This window comes from Ambystoma mexicanum, chromosome 3q (genome assembly GCF_040938575.1).
Source record: "Ambystoma mexicanum isolate Mex_15411 chromosome 3q, UKY_AmexF1_1, whole genome shotgun sequence".
NCBI classification, from domain to species: Eukaryota; Metazoa; Chordata; class Amphibia; order Caudata; family Ambystomatidae; genus Ambystoma; species Ambystoma mexicanum.
In genome coordinates this window covers 1,090,142,849-1,090,164,500 of record NC_090926.1, presented here as the reverse complement: position 1 = coordinate 1,090,164,500, position 21,652 = coordinate 1,090,142,849, and the positions used below count along the sequence as shown (strand labels likewise).

Sequence of the window (21,652 nt, the reverse complement as noted above, 5' to 3'; positions counted from 1 at the left end):
AAGGAGGGAAGGTGGTAGAGGATATTGAGGACAGATGTCCTGGATTTTACAAAGGAAGTGGGAGGCCAGAGAGGCACAGAGAGTCAGGGATGGCAGGGGAATTGTGCAAAAATGATTGGTGAGTTACTTGCAGAGTTTGCCAGAGATGTTAGTGGCCCCAAGATGCGGGCTTGGATGTGGGCCCTCTTCTTCGAGTGAATGGAGAGTCTGTATTACTTTAGGAGCAGGCGACAGGCCAGTTTGTCAGAGGAAGCGTCTGATTGCCCGTCATTTCCGCTCAGCCACTCTGCACTTGCGTTTCAGAGAGGCGAGGTCGGAATCATACTAGGTGTTACGCTTGGAAGCAGGCTTAATTCGGATCCTCATGACAGGGGCAAGGATATCCAGGGTGTTGGTGATAGAAAGCTTAAGATTTGGAAAGATATTCTTGGATTATACTTCAATTATGGGCCTTGGCTACATGCTGATCAGGGCAGTACAGTCTGGGGCCAGAACACGTGTCATTCTTGACTTGTAGGGGCAAGATTGCTTTATTCTGAAACCTGTAGATAAATTGAATACATGACTGACATACCTATTTTTTTAAGACCTCTGTTAACAGACTCCTGAATCCACTGAGGAGACGGCTGCAGGATCAATCGAGCTGGATATCTAAGAACCGGCAGAGAATTGAAGAACTCAAGGTGAGTAACAGTGTAAATGGAAGAGCAACTAAGATGGTGCATCAAATGATCTTTTCATTGGTTATCTACTTACTTTTAGTTAGTGTGATTGATGGTGTATATGTGAAAACTGAGCTTTATTGACCGAATATACATATTCTTTTTCGATAACAGTATAATAGTATTCAGGGCGCAAAAGGTAGACGCCATTAGCCATTGGATATTGATAATTGACTCTGGGTGAGTAAGAAATGGTGTGCTCTGTGTAGGTGTAGAATTGAGGTAGCAAGGGACGTTTTATGGCTGGGCGGAAGCTTGGAACATATACCCCTGTTTGCATTGCTCGGTGCACAGATTCTGAACATTGTATAGACATGTCTGGGGGACTTCTGGAGTTCATCTAGCTTGTCCCTGTGTACAAGTTGTTTCTGTGAATAAATTGCCAGATGGGGACCTACTCCTTTCCATGTTTGACCATCTTGAGAACATGCTAAATATAGGTTCAGTTTTGGTGCAATGTCATGGTGCAATACTGTTTTGTGAAAATATTAGTTCTTCTGCTCATGCAAATTTTGCTCACTCATTGGATTAACTTTGTTGTATGCAAAGGAAGTTTTCTATACTTTTCAGCCACTAGATAAATGTCAGTGCAAGACAAGCCAAGTTTGAAACCTGGCTCACAGGTTTGAAAATGTCCGGGTAGTGTGAAACACGTTGGGCTTCTGTAAATAAACCCCCATTTATTAGATGAGCTGCATAGCTGGATAGAGTTTTGCCTAAACCTGGGTCACAGATCTGCAATTGGATGCCTTTACCCCCAAATAAGCCAGAAATCTGTTGATTTAACATCAACAGTGATTTTCCGCCAAGAATATGATTGCCAAAAAAAGCCAGGCATCCCAAATACCAACTCTCATTACTGCAAAATAAAAACCTTTTCCTTTTAGAATTTGACCTGAACCCACCCTGGTCATACCCTGGTCTCAACAGATAATTCAGAAAGTGAATCAAAATGTTATTCTTATTTTAAACAATATTCTAAGAAAATATTTTAATGACATTCATTTTTTCACAACAAATCATTATTAGAAATTAGTGTATTCAGAATAATGCACAAACAAATTCATCAATTCAAAAATCGAAAAATGACATGAATGCCTATTTACACAGAAATGTTTGCACAAAGAAAGTATAAAGTTTATTATACAAAAGGGAGAAAAACAAGTAAGAGGGAAACTGTGTGACAAAACATTAAATTAAACATACAGTTCATAAAACTGTTCTACTAGCAGCTGCACAATTTATCCAAGGTGTGAATCTTTGTGAATGCATCACACCACCCTGGTATATCTACACTAGCTTCTCCTCCAGGACTGCATCATTTTAGCATATGCTACATCCCCCACCAAATAGCTTGTAGTATCGATAAGAAAGTATGTTGGGTGTCCTGACCCACGTTTGAGCTATCATGCTGCAACATTTGGTGCTGTGGGCTTAGAAAATCCAAGATGGCCAAAAAGCCCACATGTGCGCCAGAATCCAGGAGAACCACGCAGTTTGTGCGCACACCAAAATGGTTACCTAACTTGCCACCCACCAGTGTAAAGAAAGATCTTTGTTAACAAAATCCACTGTTACTGATGTCAAAAAGTTGATGAAATCGTGGCTCATCGGACCACTTTAAAGATTCAACCCTTTTGTGGGGTTCCACATAACCATTTTACTGTAAGGAGCCCCATCAAAACAATGTTAAGCAAGGATTATTTACTACCATGTAAGAACCATTCCTGTTTGGAATGCATTAATCCAAGAAAGATCCCAAAAATGGATGCAGTACCAACAAAATCTTCAAGGCGGCGCTAGCGGTCTAAACTCTGACAGGAGAACTGAGTGCAGTTGCTGACAAAGGAATTTGACTCAGCTGACTTCAGAGGCTGCATTCTAATCAAAAATTAGCCACCTGCTGTTCCCAGAGGCCAGAAGCCTGGGAAACCCTCTCACCTCAAGAGATTCACACCACAGCCCAGGATATCACATGGTCATAATAACCAAATGCAAAGTGACCTCCTGGTCTGCTGACCTCAGCCTCCTGGAGACCACACAATAGGCTCTTGCACTTGAATAGAATATGCTGATGTTGACTGTTGGTTGACTGTACACAAAGAGCTCCCAGCAGAAGACACATGTGATCACTGACCCACCCAAGTCTTGGAGGCGGACTCCAACACTCTGAGAACTGAATTGAAAGCAAAAAATACAGTTTATAAAAATACTGATAACTCTGTAATCAAATGACAGGAATTTATAACTTTGAGAGCCTTAATTTAAAAAATGTACCTTCGATTCAAGCCCAAACTCCAATTTGTGTGATGTTCTGGGGCAAAACCCCGCTATTTATTGACACCACATACTCTGTGTTTAAGCTAGAGATATGGGAATTTACTGGAGTAGGTATGGACAGCCTGTGTATATGTGTATAACTTTTAATGAAGAACCAAGGTTGCATAACCCACTAAAATCGAAAATAAGTTGCCATTTTTGAATGCAAGCCCTCAGGAAGAGTAGATTTGGGACAGAGACTACCTCATGTGATAGGTAATATGTACATGCAATGACAAACCTACAGCATCACTCTGACTCACATTTCCTTCCCCCAATCATGGGAGAGGGGAGAATTGGGCCAATGACAAGTAGAAAGGGGCAGGCTTAGCTAGGCCCAGGCACACACCCACTTTCAAAACACATAAAAAGAGACTGCTGGACAGGTAGAGACATTCAATTCCATTTTCTGCGGAGCATGCTGACCGACGACTTCATATCCAGAGATCCTACACTTAGACTTCCAAGCTAAACAGAGACTACAGAACTTTGAACCAAGAAGGCCCACTGCAAGCAAAAGTATTTTTCAGCAGGCCCAAAAATCATTTGCAGACTATTCACAGCCGGACCCAGCTATTGATTCTGGCCTAAAACCCCGTGCCAGAAAGATCCAGAAGCAGTGCTGTACCCAGAGAAAGCAGAGCAATATCCAGAACCAGAGGCCAGAGATCCAGAGTGACCCAGACCGCTGTTAGCAGAACCAGAGAGCTGACCCAGATCACTGTGAAGTGCCGAGACCAGAACTGGAGTCCAGTCCAAAACCTGACCAGATCCGTGGCGAGGCCTATTTCAAAAATATATTGTGAGTACCTAGCAGAACTGTGCCGAACCAATCTCTTAGTTAAAATAATCTAATCCAAATTATTTTAATCTAACCAGAACTGCCTCCTAACTGTCACCTGTCATTCGCATAGCTGTCACCTGTCATTTTCTAGCTGCAAGCTGTAACCTGTCGCTTTGAACTTTTAAAATTTCAAATCCGAAAAACAACCTTCACAAAATCGTTCAGAACTCCGTAACCATTTGGGCTAGAAACTTTCCTCTGAAAGCTTAGAATCTAACCTCTCCAACAAGCCTAGAACCGACTTCCTACTCCTTATAGTTTCTCCGCAATCACGATTCACGCATTCGCGAATTTTGCCGCGATTTGCGATTTGGCCCGTTTTTGTTTACTTGTAAAAAGATAGCTGCTTTTGCCTGAACTGCTAAGTTTCGTTTGCCTCTTAAGAACCATCCCTGAATCATTGCTAGAGTGAGCCTGAACTAATATTAACTAGATACCACTCACCCTGAACCTCCTGAAGGGAATTAAAAGCATTTTCAGCATATTTCTCACTGCATTGTCACCATATTCAAAGCATTTTGCCTGTGTTTCAAACTTCTGTAGTCTAAGCTTGCTGGGGTGAACTGAATTACATTTGATTGCATTTCCAAGAACTGTGTGCTCTCCCCTTCATTTCCTTACATTGCATAAGGGGGGGGGGGGTGGTGGATTGCCAGAGAAAAGTGATTACATTGTTTTGTTGAAATCATATTGAGTATTTTCTGTATTGCATTTTCATTCAACATTGCATCCATCTGAAACTAGATAAAGCATTCTCTACCACCTTATTCTTCTGTTCCTATTCCCAAGCGTGCTACCTCATCCTCTATACTACTTCTGAGTAACCCAATCAGTTTGTTAGTAGAACATTACCCATTGTTGTTAACTGCTCATATTCTGAAGTGTGATATTAATTATTAATTTATCATAAAAGTGTGATATATATATATTGTGTAATTTTTCTCAAATAAACCTTTTAAACTTGCAAAACAGAACTACTTCTTGGCTCAGTGGGGTCAGGGGGATTCCAAGAGAGGGGTGTTATATAGGGGTAGTCATCCAGAACTCATGAACTGGACATAAAGATATATCAATAAGGGTTTCCATTCAGTATCCCAGACTAGGCATTGACTTAGCTGTAGTATTGAATTGAATCCTCTTAAAAGTACTAATCCAAAGGTTGGCTACCTGGAATAGAAGCTAGACATCTCAAGCGGACAATGCAGCATTACAATCCGCATCCTAGCAAGTTTGGAAAGAAGGGAAAGTGTTTTCCACTTTATCCCCAGAAAGTGAAAGAACTTCCCACCACATGTCAGACTCCCTTAGGGTAGCATGCAAATTCAGAAGAGATTGAGGGCCCCAAAGAACACCAAATGTGCCAGTGCTTATTACATTCACTACGTCAACCCTGCCCGAATGTACCCAATTATGAATACTGCCCAAATCCCCTCTCCTCACGTTTCCCTCTATCATCAGTGCTCTATTGCTGTTCTGCAGGTTTTGCACTTTGTATATTGAAAATATAAATACCATTTGTTGCTAAAGGTAGAACTAAAATGGCTACTTAATAACCTCTTCAGGAGGGATACGAATTTAAGGAATCTGAGTGTGAGCAATAGAGGGAATCATGTGCGATGGTCTGAAAAAAAGGTGAATAATTTCAATATGTGTATGCTAACTGAATTTAATACCTGTAAGTTAGAAGATAAGATTGAAAGATATTCTGTAAAGGGCTTTCCTGAATATCTGAAAATAGTGCTAGAGGCAAACCTTACATCACAGATTATTCATAATAAAAAACATAAGCATGTATACTCTCCAGAAATTAGAATGAAAAAAAATGAATTTAGAAGGGAGATTAGGAAAATCTCTTAAGAGTCCTAATTTTTGCATGAATGGTGTTGAAAAAATCAGGAAGTTAAAACAGAGGTACAACAACTGGTTAAAACCTGAATGCATTCGTATTACCCAGGTAGATGGGGAAAAGATGCTAGAAAGTCTGCAGGGGAAAAACACCAGGGCCTTTTGGGACCTTATAAACCATAAAGAAGAACTGAATTGGAAAAAATTGACAAATCCCATATCTGAAGATGTTTGGATAAACTATATTGAGCATATGTATACATTCGAAAATGCTTTAGAGTATACGCAAAAAATAGAGAAATGGGATTTAGGCATCGCCATAGATACTATTCAGGAGAAGATAAATAAATCTAACCCCTCTAGAGCCGCTGGACCTAACAAACTAACTAATAACCTTCTGCGGCATTCTTCACACCTTTGGGACAAGATTCTTCATATCCAATTTCAAGATATAATAGATTCACAGACCAAATACTGATTCTTGGAAATGATCATATATGGTTCCAATCTTTAAAAGGGGTTCAAGGGAAGATACAGAGAATTATCGTACTCTCAGCATAATGGATGCAGATTCAAAAATATTTGCCGCCATTATTCTGGAAAGAATTAATGATTGGATTGAAGAGATGAACATCCTTGATCCTAGGATAATAGGATTCAGCAAAAATATGGGGACGGACTGTGGAGGACTCCTGATAAAGTGTCTCCAGACATCTGCCTGGAAATCTTTGGATACAGCAATCTATGTTGCATCCATGGATTTAAGCAAAGCATTTGATTGTGTAAATAGAAATCTACTGTGACAGAGGCTCGATAGTTATGGAATGCCAAAGGGGCTATTAAGTATTATTATATCATTGCATAATGACTCTAAAATGCAGATCAGATTAGACTCAGATGGCCTTCTGTCTAGAGAACGCTTCATTGAGAATGGAATTAGGCAAGAATGTATTCTTGGACCTACTCTGTATAATCTCTATGTTGCAGGAGTAGGAATAGCATTGGAATCATCAAGATTGGTTCCCCCTAAAATAGGGAAATTGAAAATTAGCTGGATGAGCTATGCGGATGATTTTTTTGCTCATAGATACCTCCCCGGTGGGTCTACAAAGACTAATAACAACTTTCGGCAAATATATGTTGGGAATGGAACTAAAAATCAATCCAGCGAAATCTGTTGTTACCAAATTCACAAAAAGAGTGGCAAAATGTGGGAAGACTAAGTTTGTGTGGAATTGGGATAGCAAAAAACTGATAGTTAAAGATAATTTTCTATTCTTGGTGTACCCTGTGGTAGCTAATTATAGTAAGACCTTTTTGATAAATTATCTCAATTCAAAAGTCAACGGTATGTTAATTCAAATGAAGAGAGTCGATAATAAGTATGGGAAATTCTCCCTGGAACCATGCAGAGAATTTTATATAAGCAAGCTACTTCCCACAATTATGTATGGAACCGAATTTTGGCCAAAAACAATGGATACAGAATATAAAGCTGTCGAAAGCAAAATTTGGAGATCAATACTATTTTTCCTGCCTAAATGCATTCCTATAGAAGTTATAAGATACGAATTGGGTATACAATCACTTGTGAGTTTGATTCAGTGGAAGAAACTGTGTTTTATGAATAAATGTGAATTTTCTAAGGAAAGTATTCGATACTCCCAGCTCAAAGAGAATGATACTGATGGATTTATAGTAAAGTTAAGATCTGAATGTGAAGTACTACTCCAAGAAGTAGGTGTTACTATGGAATTACTGGGAAAAAATCCTAACATGGTAAAGAAAAGACTTAAAGTGAACGATTGGGAAAAAACTTGCTTGATAATCAGTAACACAAAGCTATATACGCAAATACTAACAGCAGGAAAAGGAATTAATGAAATGGAACAATATTTAAAGAAATTTCCTAGTAAAAAAATGAAAATTGGTTTTATGAGATTTCGTATGAACGTGTTGTTGACTAATGAAATAAAAAGTATAAGAGCTAGACAAATGGGTGTTGACGGATCGTGTAGATTCTGCAAAGATAAGCGTGAGCTGGAAACTCTACGCCATCTTATGTCTGAATGTCGTGAGTTAGCAATGAAAAGAGAAATGTACTTTAAAGATTTTGTCTATAACGTATGGTTACTGAGGGACCTTTTATGGAAAAATATGTTACATGGCAAATCAATGTCCGTGAGAATAAGAGTTCTGACATTCATAGAACATGTGTTTGAAATAGAATAAAATTTGCTAAAATTTTATTATGATTGTATTAATGAATTGATGTTGTAAATGTATTATGTATTGTACAACAATTAATTGTAAATTGCAAATTGTAAATCTTAAATTATGGATTCACAAGATTTTAAATCTATGAATTGCTTTTCCTTTTAACATTTTTTGTAAAAGTTTGTAAAAACTAAAACAAATAAATAAATTAAAAAAAAACAAAAAAAAACAACCGTACCTTAGAATTACTGTAGTGAGGTAAAGGTGTAGGCCTATTTCGTTGTTTGTTTCTTCTCCTGCGATAAACCTAACCTAACGCAATGTTCCCTGTACGCACCATGGAAGAAAGATTCTCTAACGTCTCTTTGTCTGAGAAGGTCTACTACCTTTTGGACTCCTTTTGTCAAATCTCAAACCAGTGGGCTGACACAGTCGCGCCAATCAAACTAAGCCTGGCCAGGCCAAAGGCCTTTGCCCCTTGTACACCCAAGCACTCCACAGTAACTAAACCTCAGTTAGGTCAATAGAGAAACAATGGCAGAAGGCACACCAACCAGAGGCCTTCTTGACTTTGGATGCCTTAAGGTCCAACTGTTAAACCCTCATCAATGGAACCAAGGGTACCTATTACACGAACACCATTGCAACAGCCCCTGTCAAGAGCGAAGCACTCATTGCATCCAATAAGCAATGCTCTAAACCCACACTGGACTTAGTAGTGCAACCAGATGTGCAAGATAAACTCACCACCATCAGAACACATTAAGTCACTGTAAGGAATCGCCATCTGGCAAGGGTGTAGGAGCGGAGGCTTTTTATTTGTATCAATTAATGATATGATAGGTGGAATTCCATCTCCGAAAGGGAAATCGGCTGATCAGATTCCCCCTTGGTAAGCTCCATGCTAAAAGCATAGTGTGAACCTGTGTCCTGTTGCATCTCTGTAGCGCCTGCTCTACCAGTGGCACAGGGCAAGTTTAGAGGTCACAGTTGCCCACATTTATGACATGCACCCCTGTTCCGAAACCTTGTAATTATGATTAATCAGTTATAGTGGCAGATACATCTTTAAATATAAGCCGTACATAAGATAAGGTATGGTGAATAGTATTCATCATAATTATTACAGCTACAGGAATTTGTTACAACATAGGTCAGCCCTGTGAGCCTAGATAAGCTGTAAAAGGATTATGTATATTCTTCCCAGACAAGGCTGTCCCTGCCACTGCTTGCAGGACTGTAGCCTTGGGGATTGCCTCTCTTTGTTCCTTTGTGATGGTAGGTAACCCCTCCTTAGAGAGACACCCACTCCATCGGACGTTGGCCCGAGAACAGGAATCAAAGGGCACACCCATTCACCAAAGGAGTACCCACACACTGCACCAATGTGCTGCATATCTGAAGGCCTTTGATGCTCATGAGGAGGGAGGTGGGCAGGGTTAGTGTAGACAGAAGGAGCTCTTTACCTCAGACGCAAAGTTTCACCATTTATTTTCTCTGTGCCTTTAGCTTTTCCTTGCTTTTCCCTCCACTTCTTATAGCACCAGTCAGTTTGAGTGTGATATCAGAAGGCAAAGTCAACTTGTTTCAAGAATTATTCTCCCATGAGGGGGCTCTTTGCAGACCCACTGTGCATAAATCGTTATGCGTCTGAATCAAACATCTGTAAAGTAGGTCACATTAATGAGAAAGACAGTTACCTAGAGATTTGACAGAGACTTTTCATAGGCTAGACCGTTTTCTCGTATACAGGGTCCTCTAGCTTTATAGTTTAAATCTGGTTTTAAAAGATTAGTTATTGGGAGTTTTTAAACTTTCCTAAACATATGTCTTACAGTGATGTAATTATTGAATGTTTATTTACGGCTCACCTCAGTTGTGTGATATTCTTTTGTCACCTTTAATTGAAGTCAAAATTCAAGGCCCAGAGGGAGAACATTGTACGGGAGTTCGATGAGTCCCAGCAATATTTGGAGGCGAGGAAGCAAGGCCTTCTCACCGATCTGGAAGAAGAAGAGAAAGAACTCCTGAAGAGCATGTGCAGCAAAATCTCCCATTTGGAAGAAGAGCAGTCTTCATTGCAGGCACTCATCGCAGATGTTGACAACAAGTCAGACCTGGAATTTTTGAAGGTGAGTTGTGGGATTTCTTGAAAAACATATACATAAAAACTGGGGCACTGGACACAGTCAATATAGGAAACTCTCATAAGCTGTACATTGAATTCCTGTATATCAGCAACAGTTTTTTAAAATTAGTCTTCACTGGGAAGACTGGACATGCATGCCGTGCAAATGATGGATCCTTTGTATGGCGTAGACTCCGTAGAGGAAGGAAGGCAGCGGAAGCGCAAGCTGCGTTCGGTCCTTCCTCTCTGCCATACAAATGATTGAAAATGTGGCTTTTACGCCTTTAATTCACATTACTCCACTTTGGAAGATGAGCTCTTTTTTAGTTAAACAGAGCAGGTGATTGTTCTTCTGCTCATGCTGCACATTGACAATGTTGAGCCCTGTGAGATTTTTACCAACCGTAATCCTGTGCTGAACTCTAATCATTTGGGGCTAACTAACATGTCCACCCAATGTTGTGGGACAATTCAGATTGATAGATGTGTTAACCTGTATTCTCTTCTGCCCATCACCCCACCTGAAAGCTTGGCCTTGATTGTATAACTACTGATTCCAACAGGTGAACTAAGGGAAGCTTGGGAGCCCTGTCCTGCTTGTATCAGTGTCCTCTTACAAATCACTATATATGTGTATATATGTGTTAGGAAGATGTTTTGTTTTAAGTGTCCTCTGGTGAGGGCTTAGAAATACTGTTGTGATGAATCCTGCAGCATCCTCACAGAATCCTAACCTCAATTCTCCTCCCATGTGGCATGGGGATGGTGGCCGCTACCTGATCCTGACCATGGGGGTGGTATGAGCGAGGTGAATTACATGGGAGGAGAAGGCCCTCAAGAGAAAGTCAGTACTCCGTCAGGGGAAACACAGTATTTATCCTCTTCTGAGGGTGAAGGTTCCCTAATGCCTGAATATCTGATGGCTTGTCATCATAGTAAGGCTTCCTCCCCAAGATTTCCCCATGGCATAAAGCATTAAAGCCCTATGGTAAAAAGGGAAATAAAATATGCAAATGTCTGGGAATTAGTACTACTTCTGATTGTCATAATTCTACAGTATATTTGAATTGTGAAAACAACAAACAACCATTAATTCCTTTGAGAACTCTCCATAAATAAGTATCTTATAAATCTCCAAAACAAAGTAAATTGAATAACTTTAAAAGGGAAATGAGCATTAGGGACCAGGAAGAAGATAATTGAAGTTCTGCAATGTGGTAGAATACTGTGGTGGAAAGAAAGTGGCAAGATCGGGCAGTAGACCAGGGCCAGGTCAGATGAGCGCAGTTGTCTTCCAGGTGACTAGTGAGTCACCGCAGATTTAAGATAGGAAGTGGAATTGCCAAAAAAACAACGGTGGATGATGGTACATGTTTTAAATTTGATGTGATCCTGTATGAACAGCCAATGCAGATCTTTCTGATGTTTCGAAATGTGCTCCTCCCATGGGACATTTTTTATGCTTTGTATGCATCGTACTGAATTTGCTGACATCTTTTTAGACTGGTATGGTTTGACCCAAGAAGTAGCGCATTACAGTAGTGTAACCTTGAAAGGACAGTGGCACAAGCGCTGGTGGCGGCATTCTTCTCAGTCAGAAATGGTCTTATGTTTCTGAGAAGTCGGAGATGATAATCACAATTTCTGCTGATCATGTCGGTGTGTTCGTCCGAGTTGAGTGAGGCTTTCAGGGTGACACCAAGGATTTTTACCTTGTGCTGGACTGGGATACTAATGTTATTTATAGCAAAGGTATAATCATTCGCACTAAGCTTGCCCCTGGCCTGGGAAGTGCCAATCATGAGCAACTCCATCTTCCCTCCATTAATGCACATCCAATTTTCTAACATCCACAATTCGATCTGATTGAGAAGTGAAAGCAGTTTGGATGAGTCTAGGGAGTAGTACCCGCTGACTTCCATGATCAGTTGCATGTCGTCCCTGTAGTTGGTAAAAAAGATGCCTAGGCTCTCTAAAAGGAAGCAGAGGGGCTGAATATATATTAAACAGTACGGGCGTCAGACTGTCACCTTGCGGAACTCCACAAAGGATGGATGCTGGAGATGAGAAAGTATCTCCCCAATGGATTCTGGAGACGGAGTGGAGCAGGAAGGATTGAAGCTCCACTGGAGCAATTTCCAATGGATTCTAGAGCAAGGAGTAGGCGTTGGTGGTCTAGCAGATTAAAAGCTGCAGATATTTCTAAAGGGACCAGCATGCCTGACTTGCCTTTCTCCATTATCCTTAGCATATGAGATTGCAGATCTATTAGAGCCTTTTCCGTGCTATGGGCCGGCTGAAACCTGATTGGCCCCCATGCAGGATGTTATTGGCCTCGACATAGGATTGAAATTGTGCAGTAGAAAGTTTGTCTAGGATCTTCAAGAGAAAATGGCAGTTTATCTGCTTGAGATGAGTCTCTGTGGTTGAGGCTACTTTTTTAGGGAGGAGAGTGACAGTAACCGCTTTGATGGAAAGCGGAATGTGCTTGTCCCGGAAGGAAGCGTTGACAAGCCGTGTCAGGAAAGGAGCAAAAGGAGCTCTATGCTCAAGAATGATTTTAGGTGGAAGTGGGTTTTCTGCACATGAGGTGGATTTCATTCCGGAGTGTAACTTCTCCATATCTGATACCACGATAGGGCTGAAGAACGAATGTCCCTCAGGGCCACAGTAGGGTTTCGAAGCGGATTTGGTAGGAGAACCTGGTCCCTTGCTTTGGCAATCTTTGCTTCAAAGGCCAACTGAACCACCCTACAGTCTAACGCTGAGGGAACATGGGTGGTGGTAACAGAAACAGTTTTTTCCAGAGATTAAAATATTTTGAAAAGGTTTTCCCGGCTTGTTAGATGCGTCTTCAATTTGGGCATTGAAAACGATTTTTGTTTCAATTAATTTTAATTTATGTTTATTTTGTTTTGTTTTTTTGTTTATGGTTTGTTACAAAAAAAAGTTTACAAATGTTATTATTATTATTATTATTATTATTATTTAATAAAATGGCTACTTGTGAGAAATATCTACCTACTTGTCCATCTCGCATGTTTGACCCGTCACACTGTCTTGTGGTGTTCAGCAGTAGTTTCCACCATATTACTCCTGGCTCTTGCAATGGGAATCGTAACAGAACAGGTAAACCTCCCTCTTAGGAGTGGATTCAGATGGTTGCAGAGTACAGTTCATTAAGACAAAATCACACAACAAAGGAACCACCTCTCAGTAGATCTGACCATCCACTCTTTAGTTATAGTGGAGCATCAAGAAATATACAAGAAAGGAAGACTAACACAAACAGTACCAATGAAACATAACAATCTACACAACATAACACAATTTCACCAGTGGGTAAAATATTTAGACACTTAATTTAAAAAAAGTTTAGAATATTTGAGACTTTAACCGGACAATAGTCAGCTCCTGCTTTTAGGGAAAATGCAGGCACGTGTTACCAGAGTTCCAGGGTAGCTGCAGAAGATGCAGTCTGCAAGCTTCTGGGGATGGAGGATCAGACCGGTTGAATTTCAGGCACAAAGAAGTGAATTTCCACAGATGATCCACAGGTTATAAGTCAACAAATTTCACTAATAGTTGGGAAGAAGGTTTGTTTGTTTGTTTGTTTATTTTATTTATAAAGCGCTCCAGACCTAGGGGTATATGGGCGCTCAAGAATATGGTTCAGGGCATGGTATATACAATGGAGTAAAAGTGCCCCATTTATACAGTTTACAAAAATACAATTGTTACAGATAGCAAACAGAAATGTAATATGTCCAAGGCCTTGTAAGATCGTTGTTTTATCCTCCGTTTGTCCCCCCTCCTTGTCTTGTCGCGCCTAGAAACACTAGTGTACAGACGCGTTATAAATACCATATCATATCATATCATATCAAACTAAATGGCTAGTCACAGGATTTGAACTCCTATTTTTCGTCACAGTTCTCCTTCAGGGAACAAGTGGCCACCAATGCGTTAAAAAGTGTATGCCATAATGCAGCCAAATAAAATTATAAAAAGGCCACAGTCTGTCACTCTAACACACGTTCAAGGTGAGGCAGACACCTCCAGGGACTAAATAGGGCTCTTTTACATGACCTCTTCCCTGGTAGCCAATCCATTCTTTAAATTTGATACATCTCATGTTGACTAGTTATAAGAGCCCAGTTTCCTTTCCCAATGATATCTTGCTGAACAATGCAGTGATTCAAATTCTAGCCTCACACTTTGATGATGGACATTCAAGTCGGCTTCTGTCGTGTTGACCATTCACATCCATGATTCAGTAGAATATCCTGTATGCATATCGACATGTTAAACAAGATCTCAACTTGTCTCTAGAGCCGTGGGTGGGATCTGGGAAGATGGGGTACGTAGATATGTTTAGTATGAAGCAAGGGGTCCATGGGAGCGGCACCAAAGTCACGGGGAGAAGGCTGGGCTTACAGGTGGTCTATGAGTTGTGTTCCTTTAAAGAATGCTGTTAGAAAGTAGAGGCGCACTCTTACCACTTTCAAAGCCAAGTATAGACAGAAAGGCACATCAGTGCATGTGCAAGCCAACAGACTCTGGAATGCTCTTCACTATCCACTAAAAGCTCAGAAGCCTATTTTGCATAATGTAGGAGGATAGGGTGCCTTCCACCAATAGTTGGCCATCATATAACGTTCTTGACTGTATAAGGGATTGTTTTTAAATGGGGCTCTCAGAAATGTGTATACTAACTTGTTTGCTTCATCTTTTGCATGTCTTGAAGCATATATATTTATTGTAACAGACTAAGAAAGAGCTGTTCTGTAGAGGGAATATTGATCGGTTGTTTTTTCTCGATCTCTCCTTTAGGATGCGAAGGACACACTGAGCAGGTATGGATCACCTCTAAGCTGACTGCTGCAGAGAGGAACATTTAGGAATGGTGCTAAACATTAATATGAACTGATATATAAGTTACCTTATCTGTAGATCAATCACTTTTCTCATCAAAAATGTTAAATATCCCTTTCATATCCTCAGAAGACCCCTCATTAGTCTCTGTAAAGATTTCCAGTATTTGTCATAACCATTAGAAATCTTGGCAGATAGCCAACACAATTATTCACTAAAACAGGTCACTTATACCAGCCTACTAAGATTAGGATAACTGTTTTAGTATCAGTATTATTGTAATTCGCTTTCATTTCTTAAATTCAGTTATACTTTGTAAATCAGAAGACACTTTGGAAACCTTTATTAAGTTATTGGGCCTGTCAAAGATGCCTCATGGGATGCACAAACTGCAGGACTCGGAATGTACAGTTTTTATTTATTTATTTTTAAATTTATTTATTGGCATTTATCATTTTTACATTTGCATGACATAAAATACGTCCATAGTTAGAGGATAATAAGCCTTTCGTAATAAGACATTAACATTTAACAATTCAACTTTAACTGTCTCCAAGTGCTCCTTCCATCGTGACAGGGCAGTCTGTCGGTTCAGAGGGGGTTAGGCAAGCCGGGGGTAGGGGGGAGAGGGGACTTGAGCTTGTAAGGACCCAGCGAAATTGTGGCTAGTTGCTCTCGGGGTTCTGTGATGTTGGATGTGAATCCGTTTTCCATAGGTTTGTTCTTGTTCATGGGAGCTTGTCATCCGAGGGGTGAAACAAGGATCCTGTGAGTTCTTTTCTGGCCGTTAGGGTCATGCTCGAGGCGTTCGTGGACCTGGCAACACTGTCTTCCCATGCCTTTGTTTCAGCTTGTAACAAACGTTCCAATTCTCTGTGCCATACCTTTTGTTGGGTTCCTGCAGGTTTTTTCCAGGACATTGCAATTGTCCTTTTTGGCAGTATGCCCATGATGTACATTAATTTGGCCAGGTGTTTAAGTTTGGCCGGCCTGGGGTACGTTCCCAGAAGGCATTCGTCCGGGGTCCACTTGTACCTAGTCAACCCTGCTTTTTCGCTTGTCAGCTGTACGGTGGTCCACAGGGACTGTGTTTTGGTGCACGACCAGAACATGTGAATCAGGTCCGCATTATTCTCACAGCACCAGGTGCAGACAGAGTGTGGTGATTTATTGAATTTCGCCAGCCTGGATGGATGTACAGTTTTTATTTGCCAGGATTCAACATTTAACACAGTGTCAACAGAAAAATTGTGTTGACTACTAAAGAAATTCAATCACTCTTTGGCATCACATCGCCTCATACCAAGGCTATGGTGAGTCCTTGTAGTCCAAGTAGATTCATACTTTCCTGGATCCATGTTAAGCCAGAGTTTTTGGGGCCCCTCAACCGTTTCACAGTCTGGTAAATCGTGGTGCAATGCAACACACCTCCTTTACTCCACCGGTAGTCTTGACCATATCATCTTACTCTCCATCCCTCCTTCATCCATTGGGCTCCGCTTCACTCCTGCCTTCCTCTTGATGATCATATTGTCATCATCTCATTGTTCCAAATTTTGCAGAATTCCATAAAACCTCTTTCACAGCCACTGAATCGAAAACTTTGACCACCCTTTCCGAACATTTCTGGGAAGCCTCACCTTCTCCAATGTTCCTGCAAGCATATGAAGTTTCCATGCACAGTTCAATTTATCATAGCTACTTTTAGAGCACCTCTCTCTTTGCTTTTTTCTTTCTCTTCCATCATATTCATGTATGTCCATCAATCCACCCCTGGCACAATCAGGTGTTTGGTTTGTGTCACCTCAATCCCTCGAAAGGAGACACACCTGTAGTCTCATGCAGGGAAAATCGATATTGAAAAACTCTCTCCATTACAGCCCTTACCCAGTCACCACCAGTTGCCATGTAGTGTAGCTTATATGTTAACACACTGCTGCACAACCCTGAGAGGGTTAAAGGTGAGTCGCAGCATCTGATGCCAACTCTGAAGCGTATGATGACAATAGGGTATTGTTTAATATGTATAGGGATCAGCTTAGGTGGCAGAGCTGTTATTTCGGCTCGGTGAAGGGACGCAGTTCAGTCAGTTCCATTGATCTCCAGCTGGTTGTACCTGAACTGAAAAGCCTTTGTTTAATCAAGCACAATTTTGCTGCTTGATAATACATCCTCCACGATAGTGGTGCGAGGCCTCCATCATTTTTGCTGGCTGGAGGAATTTTGATATTTACTCTAATATTTCTGTGAAACTAAACAAAGTGATTAATGAGTTTGTCGAGGTCTCTGAACATCTGCATGAGTGGGGGGTGGGTGATCATCTGCGCTGGATAAATCAATTTGGGAAGGGAGTTCATTTTAAATGCATTGATGCGCTCGATTAGCGACAATGGTAGAACAGTCCATCTAGCCTAATCGGCTTTAATCCTTATTAACATCTGGGGATTTCTGTTACCTATCAAACTATGGATGCCAGGGCTAATGGAAAATCCCAAGTATTTGATAGTGTATGTCTGTAGAATAAAGGGGGCAACCCCTCCCCTCCTAACCCCTCCCACATCCCATGCTTAACCACCCTGAGGGGCATTTGTACCCGCCAGTGGTCCCGATTCTACCAGTAGCTCCAAAATGCATATATACTAGGGAGACATCCAACATATAATAAAATATTGCCCGCATATAACGCGATCTGGTGCTTGTCGGTGCCAATTTGAATGCCTGTCATGTGTTTATCAGACTTCAGCCATTTTGCAGAACATACACCACAACCAGTATACAGCTTACCTTGAGGCCTCCTCACATCTAACGGCGCTAAAATATCTATTGCCTTCACAACCCGCAATACCTATGGCATTGGCATCACTCACATTGGTGATATTCTGGTTTGTAGTAACTTGTCACTAGCCTAAAAGCCTCACACTTGTGTTTGTGCCCTCCCTGACTTACACGTGTGAAATGAATAAAACGGACACTCCCTGGGCAGGGAATAAGGCACAAAAGAGCAGGCTGCGAGAGTTCAAGGAAAAGTTTATCTCTGAGAGCGCTCTGACCACATCAAGGTTACAACACATTAATATAGTACATTGACATCTTTAACATATGAGGCTACGTTGGACCTGGATTGTCAGCCAGGGTGGTGTCTTAGGTGTGGGCATCATCTCTTCCTCTGGGTTGGTTGCTTGGTTGGCGGGAGGATTGACGTCAGACATCTGTGCTCCGGATGGGAGAGGATCAGGTCACTGTGAAATACGGTGGTCACTATCTAAGCTAAGAAAATACATTCTGAGTAATGCATGCACTAAATAATAGTTGATAAAAGACTCTCAGTAGTGTATCATGTCGTTATACAAATCACTCAAGAGTTTATATCATCTACAACATTTGGGTCATACAGGTCACAGGTTTAGGGGCCTTGACCACTATAATACTGTCATTGAACTATAGGATTAGTCTCATAAGAATCTCAGGTATGTGGCACTTATTAGTATTGGGCACGATATACTGCAACAGGGGTCTAATGTTAGTTGGGGGTCTGTTGGGTGGGCTTCATAGCATGGTTGGCAGTCTGGCACATGAAAGGAATGCCTTGCAAGGACACAGGGTTAGAATGGCAAAAGGTTTCAACTGGCAAGGGTAAGAGGGCAAGGACACTTTTGTGGAGATGGATGAGCTATGTGCTTGGCTCATGTTGGTTCACATGCAGGACAGTGATCTCAGAGGAAAAGGGATGTGTTACATGTATTATTTGTTGCAAGCCGCTCCGGCTTCAGCGTGAGAATGGAGCTGCTGAGTTTTCCAGTTGGAGTGGGGACGAGGGTGGGGGCCATGTGCTCCGGGCTACTGCGGCGGGCCAAAGGGAGAGATGCATTGTGTACTATTGCAGTGAGGCCTGGTTACCAAGATGAAGTCGAAAGGGGGTACAAAAAATGGATGCCCTGTGTCCTGCTTGGTGGTCCCATCTATGCGAATGTAACCCAAAGTTAACATCGCATAAGGGCGAGGGGCGTACCCACAACTAGAGGCACTTGGTCTAAGTCTTGTACTGAGAAGTGATGACAGCGAGGGGCCTGTTGGCCCCTCGCTCCCACACATTCCCCCCTTTCGTTACATCTAAAGTAACGAATACTTCTACTTTTTATTCTTTTCTTTCTCCCTTCGGTAGTACTCAGCCTCTGCCACAGCATCGTCCCACGCTGGGGTGCCTTTTATTGGCATCCACGCTCTGCATACATTTCTTAAGATGTTTCCTCTTCTGGCATATTCGTCCGGCGTACACATTAAGTAAATTCCTCCATCCCCATCTAGATCTACCCATACTTCTTGGTACCATTGCAACTCTCTTGGTTCTTTTATCGTTGTATGATGCAAATTATCCACTATATCCCCATATTGCCTGTAAATTGCTGTCATCCTGTATTGTGGTGTAGTGTATTCCCCTGTTTGCATTTGTGCATCTATCATGGTAGCTACCGTTTTTGTTCGGCCCATTGTTACCATCATCATAGCTGAGGTTGGCATGCTTTTCTCACAACACCGTAGGCCCAGTTGGCACACACAGAAGAACAGGAGCACAAAGACGATGATGAGGATCAATATTTTCATTGCCACATTTACCCATGATGGTATCCAGCTGAACAAATTGTCGAACCATGTGCTTTCTTCTACTCCTCCTTCTGTTCTCATTCTCTCCCCTAAATTGTGCACTGCTGTTATCACATGGGAGAGTGACCCGTTATCAGCATCTTCAGTTGGCTCGAATGTGCAACACGCCCCCCCAATTTTTCAGCAAACACCACCGTCCATGGCTGTGAGGAGATCTAAGACATATCTGTTTTGCATTGTTATTAGGCGCAGTGCGCTGAGCTCTATTTTTATCACGTTGACCCCTCTTCAGTGTCGTTGGCCAGTTGAATGAGCTCCTAGCGCACTATCTGCAACCATTTGGCGTTTGCTTGTGCTTGCAATCCCGGGGCAAGAAGTGAGGCGAAAAATGTCTCTGCTGATGAAAAGAGCTTGTACTTCTGTGGGATCTCAGCAAGGAGTTTCGAAGATTCGGGTGAGATGTAATTGGAGGACCTTTTACTTCATGTCAATATTTTCTTTAGTTCATATTCTGACAATAGTTCATATGCTGGAGCTCCTGTTCTTAATAGTTGGGGCACTGTCGATTGTTCAGCCGATTGCTCTGCTGCCGATATTCCAGCCGATTTCTCTGCTGACCCTTGGATATGGCTTTCTGGTATTACCATCAGGGCTGTGTGGAGGGTGGTTAGAGCACAAGTCCCTTTCCACGATGCTGGGAGGTGCAGGTAAGCTTGTTTGCCGCAAACCCAATACATATCCATTAGTGCAGTTGTGCCTTTTTTCATGTCGGGTATGATTACCGTTTTGTTACATCTCTTTGTCTCCCCCATGTTCACTTTTCCTTCCCCACAGAAACATAGTTCATGTGGCACTTTTTTTTGTATTTTGATAGGTTTTTCTAATGCTGTGACCCACGTTAGCTTTGCGACATGTTGCGACCAGATGGGGTCACATACTTATTTTATCCATTGGAAAGTGTCATTTGATGTGCTCCTAGCATCAGTGGCCCGCTTGAACTGTCTGTGGCCGGTGTGGTGGTATCAGTCGCCACATTTTCAGTAAAAGGCAGTGCTATTTGTCGTGCTATGCTGCGTACTGTGCGTGTTAACAGGGTTAGGTATTCCTTGAACTCTTCCCCCAGCACTGTGGAAGCCCTGTGCGCATCTGAAGCTCTTCTAATAGGGGATACTGGCGTATTTATTCGCCTCCCAGTCACAATTTCGTAGGGGCTTAGATGGTGGTCTTTACATGGTTGCGTCCTGAGTTGGAACAGGGCTAGGGGCAAGCAATACACCCAGTTTTTCTTCAATGTGTTACACAGCTTAGATAACTTAATTTTTTTTTTTTTTTAAACGTATTTTATTGATTTTGGTGGGAGAAAAAAAACGTGCAATACAACGAGAAATCAAACGGTGGTTCAAACAAGGGAGGGGACGGTGCAAGGGGGACAGGGGAGGGGGAGCGAACAAACTAATCAACAACAGTCTTCATGTTGCAGCAAACTTACAGTGGACGGATGGGTTAGGGCCTGCGACCCAGAGTTTCAGGAAGCAGGAGGGGTCGCATACAAGGGCTGTCCTTCCAGTGCTGGCATCAGGGGATAGTGCCAGTGTGATGCTACGAGATTTCAGGGGGGTTTGTGGTCGGCGTTGAAGCGTATGTCTCTGAGGAGGGCCTTCCATGATTCCAGGGTGCCGCACTCGGTTTCGCCGCTTGACGTGATTCCTTCTTGCCAGGCCCTGGTTTCAGCTACTGTCCATCTCTCGAGTTCTTTGAGCCATCGTTCATGCCTGGGGGCCGACGGCGTCTTCCAGGCCATTGCAATTGTTCTCTTAACCAGGATGCATGAGATGTCCATTAGTCTGACAGCATGCTTGGACTTGCTAGGTCTGGGGTAATTCCCCAGGAGGCACTCGCCGGGGGTCCATTCGTACCTCGTCATTCCGGCGTCCATGCAAGTCTGTTTGGCTTTGGACCATAGTGTCATCGCCTTAGTGCAAGTCCAGAACATGTGGATCATGTCCGCTTTATCATTCCCACACCATGGGCATGCAGGGGAGGATGTCTTATTGAAGGAGGCGACCCTGTGTGGGGTCATGTATGTCCTATACAGGACGT

The 21,652-nt window shown here is 42.0% G+C and overlaps 1 protein-coding gene across 1 annotated transcript in view; it reads left to right on the top strand.

Moving 5' to 3' along the window:
* Positions 1–21,652, top strand: part of LOC138447631 (E3 ubiquitin-protein ligase TRIM39-like) — a 170,871-nt gene that overhangs the window by 20,773 nt on the left and 128,446 nt on the right. Inside the window, exons 2-4 of the mRNA XM_069603829.1 lie at positions 588–683; positions 9,858–10,079; positions 14,909–14,931. Of these exons, the coding sequence (XP_069459930.1) occupies positions 588–683; positions 9,858–10,079; positions 14,909–14,931 (341 nt within the window). The remainder of the gene's footprint in view (positions 1–587; positions 684–9,857; positions 10,080–14,908; positions 14,932–21,652) is intronic.